Source organism: Gavialis gangeticus, unplaced genomic scaffold (assembly GCF_001723915.1).
Source record: "Gavialis gangeticus isolate Ggan-Ray unplaced genomic scaffold, GavGan_comp1, whole genome shotgun sequence".
Taxonomy (NCBI): Eukaryota; Metazoa; Chordata; order Crocodylia; family Gavialidae; genus Gavialis; species Gavialis gangeticus.
Window position 1 is genome coordinate 836,799 of NW_017728960.1, and position 4,886 is coordinate 841,684.

The 4,886-nt window shown below is 48.9% G+C and overlaps 1 protein-coding gene across 1 annotated transcript; it reads left to right on the forward strand.

Moving 5' to 3' along the window:
- The first annotated feature begins 377 nt into the window (after window positions 1–377).
- TXNIP (thioredoxin interacting protein) lies at window positions 378–4,793 on the forward strand. Its single transcript, XM_019517517.1, has 8 exons — window positions 378–949; window positions 2,033–2,105; window positions 2,221–2,368; window positions 2,756–2,858; window positions 3,139–3,395; window positions 3,692–3,848; window positions 4,074–4,225; window positions 4,596–4,793. The coding sequence occupies exons 1-8, from the start codon at window positions 700–702 to the stop codon at window positions 4,629–4,631; spliced, it is 1,176 nt and encodes a 391-aa protein (XP_019373062.1). The 5' UTR covers window positions 378–699; the 3' UTR covers window positions 4,632–4,793.
- Window positions 4,794–4,886: the final 93 nt, after the last annotated feature.

Genomic DNA, 4,886 nt, shown 5'->3' on the forward strand with positions numbered 1-4,886 from the left:
CCTTTGGGGAAAGAAAAAAAAAAAAAAAAAAAAAAAAAAAAAAAAAAAAAAAAAAATCCCCTTCACAGTCCAGGAACCTCATTGGCTCCCCGGGCCTCCCAGGCTCGCCTCTCATTGCCCCCCCGCTTAGTCACTCCGCGCGTCACCCCACCCCCTTCAGAACCCTGCATCTCTTCACACACTGTCCACGCTCCGTGGCCGGCGCGCGGATTGGCCGGCGAGGACGTAAACAAGGCAGAGGCAGCCAATGGGAGCGCTGATCACGCGAGCAGCACGCTTCCACGCGCCCTCAGCGTGGCATGGAGGTGATCAACAACCGAGGGCGGGGCTGCTGGGGGGGGCGGTCAAGACTATAAAAGCGCCGCATCCGGCTTGCCTTGGCTTAAAGCCTGGCGGGTTCCGAGCAGAGCGGACGTCTCTACTGCTGAGCTGCAGCCAAAATACTACAGCCGGCATCCGTGCTCCCTTCGCTTGGATTCCAGCGCCGGGCCAAAAAACTGAAAAAAAGGGCTTAATTTTTCAGCCAGAAATTCAAAAAAAAATTTCTTTTATCTTTTTCTGCACGATTTTTGATAGCATTCAATTCCAAACCCCAGGCCTTTGGGGTTTTTTTCCCCCTTTATTTTGGCCATTGCAGTTGAGCCTTAACGCCCTTCCTCTCCCTATTTCTGTCTAAACCAAACCAACTTTCCTGCCACCATGGTGATGTTCAAGAAGATCAAGACTTTCGAGCTGGTTTTCAGCGAGCCGGACAAGGTCTACTTCAGTGGAGAGAAGGTGGCTGGCCGTGTGGTGGTGGAAGTGACCGACGTCACCCGAGTCACGGCTGTGAAGGTGTTGGCCTGTGGCGTGGCCAAGGTCAACTGGGCCAAGGGCCCCCACCACCGCAAGCAGGAGATGGAGTACCTCCGCTACAACGAGGTCCTGACCCTGGATGACAAGCCCACTGGTGAGAACCCGAGACCTAAATAACGTGACCTAAATCATAGGGCTCTTCTGCCCCAAAAAAGCCAACTTCCTGGCCTCTTTTTTTGCCCCAAAATGCTTTTAAAGGAGGGTTGGATCAAAAATGAAAGGCTGGATTGAGTAATATTGGAGGTGTTTTCACACGATAGGATACTCGGCAGCCAAGTAGGGCTTTATCTATGGTTGCTTTTGGCACTTGGCTCTGTTACCAGAGTAAAAAAAGAGCTGCTATTTTGAAGTCTTGTGGTTACATCCTGGCGAAAAGGTCCTAGAAGTGTTTTAATGATTCATTTGGACCTGGATAAACTAGCAGAGAGCGTTAGTTGGTCTGGTGTAGGAAGCGTGTCTAAAGTTTGAGACGGAGGAGTAACACAACTTGGGGGGTGCAGTGACAATTGGGAGATTGCAGCTGGCAGTGAAGACCTTAAAGAGGTTGATGCAGCAGGAGTTGCATCCGCAAAGGATGGGAGTAAGCATTATTGGCAGGGTGGCTGTATTGCAAACAAGCTTCCTGAGCTGCATTGAGAGGCGATATAATTACAGTCTGAGTACAGTATGCAGGACAGGTGGTACAGCTGGGGAGCCACTTGCTTCTCTCCTCTTGGCACAGGGAGTGACGGGCGCTGTAACTCCCTGTGCCAGAGAACCAGGAAATCACACACCCCGGAGGCAGGTTGGAAGAAGGCACAGCTTCCCTGCTTGGCAGGGTTGTCTGTGTAAGAGTGACAGGGAAGACCAGGGATGATGTGAAATGCCTTGGGTGGTTTTCCAACTTCTTTATTGGCTCAGATAGAGATTTGCAGTGGATTATTTGGTGGGAGGGAGGATGCAGAGGCCAGTTCTGAGTCCTTACTTCAGAGGATGTTTAAGAAGCATGAAAAAATTGCAATGGCAATATATAGCAGAAGCTTTTCAGGACGTTTCTAAGTAACAGCATAGGTTATATCCAGCACAGCAAACTTTTGCACTTGTATTGTTTCAGCTGAAACAACACGTTATGACAAAGCTGAGAACATGCAGCAAGGCTTGAGGTTTTTAACTTCCTCTCTCTTTTTCCGCTTTACAGATGAGGATGGCTCTGTGATCTTGAGACCTGGGAACAAATATGAATACAAGTTTGGATTTGAGCTTCCTCAAGGGTAGGTATTGATCAAACACATCATCAGAAATGCTAGCCTTGTGACAAAATTCCCTTGGTGGTTATTTGTGTGTGTGTGTGTGTGTGTTTTTTAATGAGCTCCTCTTGTATTGCAGACCCCTTGGTACTACCTTCAAAGGGAAGTACGGCTGTGTAGATTACTGGGTGAAGGCTTTCTTGGAGCGCCCATCAGTCCCACCTCAGGAGACAAAGAAGCATTTTGAGGTCATGGACCCTGTTGACATCAACACTCCAGATCTACTGGTAATTGTCAAGTTCTTGGGTGGTGTTGGGGCAATGGTGGGGCTGTTTGCTAGGGGTGGTTCAGAGGGATATTTGCTATGTTATGTAAGTTTTACAGTTCCAGGGCAGATTAAGTATTGTCTCCTAAGGAGATGAGTGCTCTGTATTGCTCAGAGCCCTAAAGGAAGTCTAGGTTAGTTGTTTGAGATGGGTTACCTTTCTTTTGAGCTATGTACATCGGTGAGCGTCCATGAAGCAGGACACTGGAATCTACCTGGAGATGCAAATTAAACTGCATGGAATACAAAATGATATGGCAGCAGTCTGGCAGGATATGGACAGGATAGAATAGGACACGCAACAGGCTGTCTACATTTGTGTAACCAGATCCTTCTGAATCTTTTCCAGTCTCCCGTCTCTGCCAAGAAGGAGAAGAAGGTGTCCTGCATGTTCTTTCCTGATGGCCATGTGTCTGTCAGTGCCAGGATCGACAGGAAGGGGTTCTGCGAAGGTGAGCCTGGCTTCCAGGAGGACTGGGAGATGAGGGGGCTGAATGGGACAATGCTTGAAAAGAGCATTGATCTGAGCAAGAGGGGAGGAGGAGGGCATGATGTTGAACCCTGTGATACTGTTGAGCAAGGGAAGTGGGCTGTGAATCAGAGAAACTTCCCAACTAGATTGGGCATCTCTGCTTTAACCAGTATAGACTTGGCCATGAATAAGCTGTAAGAGAATCATCGCCACTGTGGGTAAGACCTTCCCTGTAACTAAACAATCCTGTCTTCTTTCAGGGGATGAAATCTGCATCAATGCAGACTTTGAGAACACATGCTCCCGCATAGTGGTACCCAAGGCAGCCATCATTTCCAAGCACACCTACCTAGCGAATGGCGAGACCAAAGTTTTCATCCAGAAACTCTCCTGTGTGCGTGGCAACCACATCATCTCGGGCATGTCTGACACCTGGCGGGGCAAAACAATCCGTGTCAAGAAGATCAAACCCTCCATCCTGGGCTGCAACATCTTGCGTGTGGAGTACTTCCTGCAGGTAAGGGTCATGGGTACTGAAGGATCTCTGTTCCACACCAGGCCCATCATCGGGGAATATCACATGTGCAGTTGTCCTGCCAGGAGCCCCTCTCCTCCCTCAGATTTGCTTACTGGGGCTTCTTTCAGGGCTTTGATACCTGCAGTGGTCTCAAGCCAGTGGAACAGACATGGCTAAACTGTAAATTTAGTGTAATCCCATGTCACTACCTTTCCATTAAGAATCTTATATAGGCTTTAATGCAACAGAGGAAGGGTGATGTCATTCCTAACCATCTCTTCATCTCATTTTTGCAGATCTATGTGAGTGTTCCTGGCTCCAAGAAGATCATCCTGGAACTGCCTCTTGTCATTGGCAGCAGATCTGGGATTGGCAGCCGCAGTTCCAGCATGGCCAGTCAGGCGAGCTCTGAAATGAGCTGGGTGGACCTGAACCTCCCTGATGCTCCAGAAGGTGAGCTGGGTGCTGTTCAGGGAAACATCTGTTGTTTGGCAAAGAAGGGCAGAGGGTGGCTGGTCCAACCTTCCAGGAAGACCATGGTAGGAACAGTTATGGTGTTGCATAGCAGGGATTCAAGACAAAGCCTAGGGGTGGGGGGAGAGGTTGGATTGGTTCATTTGTAGTAGGAATAAAGCTGAAATTTGTATCACAGCTCACAAATGTCTCCTCCTCTTCCAGCACCCCCATGCTACCTGGACATTGTGCCTGAAGATCACCGCCTGGAGAGCCCCACCACTCCCCTTTTGGATGATCTAGACAGTTCCTTTGACAGCCCCATCTTCATGTATGCTCCTGAGTTCAAGTTCATGCCTCCACCTACTTACACTGAGGTGAGTGAGGCTGAGTTTCTGGTGCTGAAGGCAACCTGAGCAGGGAGAACCATGGAGAAAAGGAGCATTAGGGTTTTTTTTTCTTGCTGGGGAGGTGGGCTTCTAATTCGTACCAGTGCCCTGGCAGCTTAGACTCCTACATAACTTCCATGAGCAGGTCAGGAGTAGGGAAGGCAGGAGTAATCATAAGCCTCTCTGCCACTTCCAACGCTGCTCTGATAGGATCTGGAGCTTTAGCTTTGAAGTAAGCTTAGAGCAAACTAGCTTTTCTTGCTGTTGGGGTGAGTCTCAGTTGGGTTTAATGGGCTTGCCTTAATCTTTTTTTTTTTTTTAGCAGACATCTAAATTGCTTCTCCCTTTCCCTTTCCAGGTGGATCCTTGCACTGTCAACAACAATGTGCAGTGAGTGCTGAGCGAGGAAACAGCTGTTGCTCTGTTTCTCCGACTTTCCATGAACTCTTAATCTGCATTGATTATACCCAGCTGCAGCAGAATGGGTAGTAAAGCCCTGATGCAGAAAAAGCATTGCAAGAAGGATGCATTTGATGCATCCAAGAGATGCAGTGCAGAGGGTGTCCTGCTTCTACCTGCTGTGCCGAGGAAACGTTGTTCGGTTCCAAGGGGGCTCCAAGCCTTGCCCTCATCCTAAGGTCTTCTAGGA

Excerpts from the sequence above, each read along its gene's own strand:
- TXNIP (XM_019517517.1), top strand. The coding sequence starts at position 700 with ATGGTGATGTTCAAGAAGATCAAGACTTTCGAGCTGGTTTTCAGCGAG. Across the intron at positions 2,106-2,220 it reads GGATTTGAGCTTCCTCAAGG|ACCCCTTGGTACTACCTTCA; the intron begins GTAGGTATTGAT and ends CTTGTATTGCAG. Across the intron at positions 3,396-3,691 it reads GTGTGGAGTACTTCCTGCAG|ATCTATGTGAGTGTTCCTGG; the intron begins GTAAGGGTCATG and ends TCATTTTTGCAG.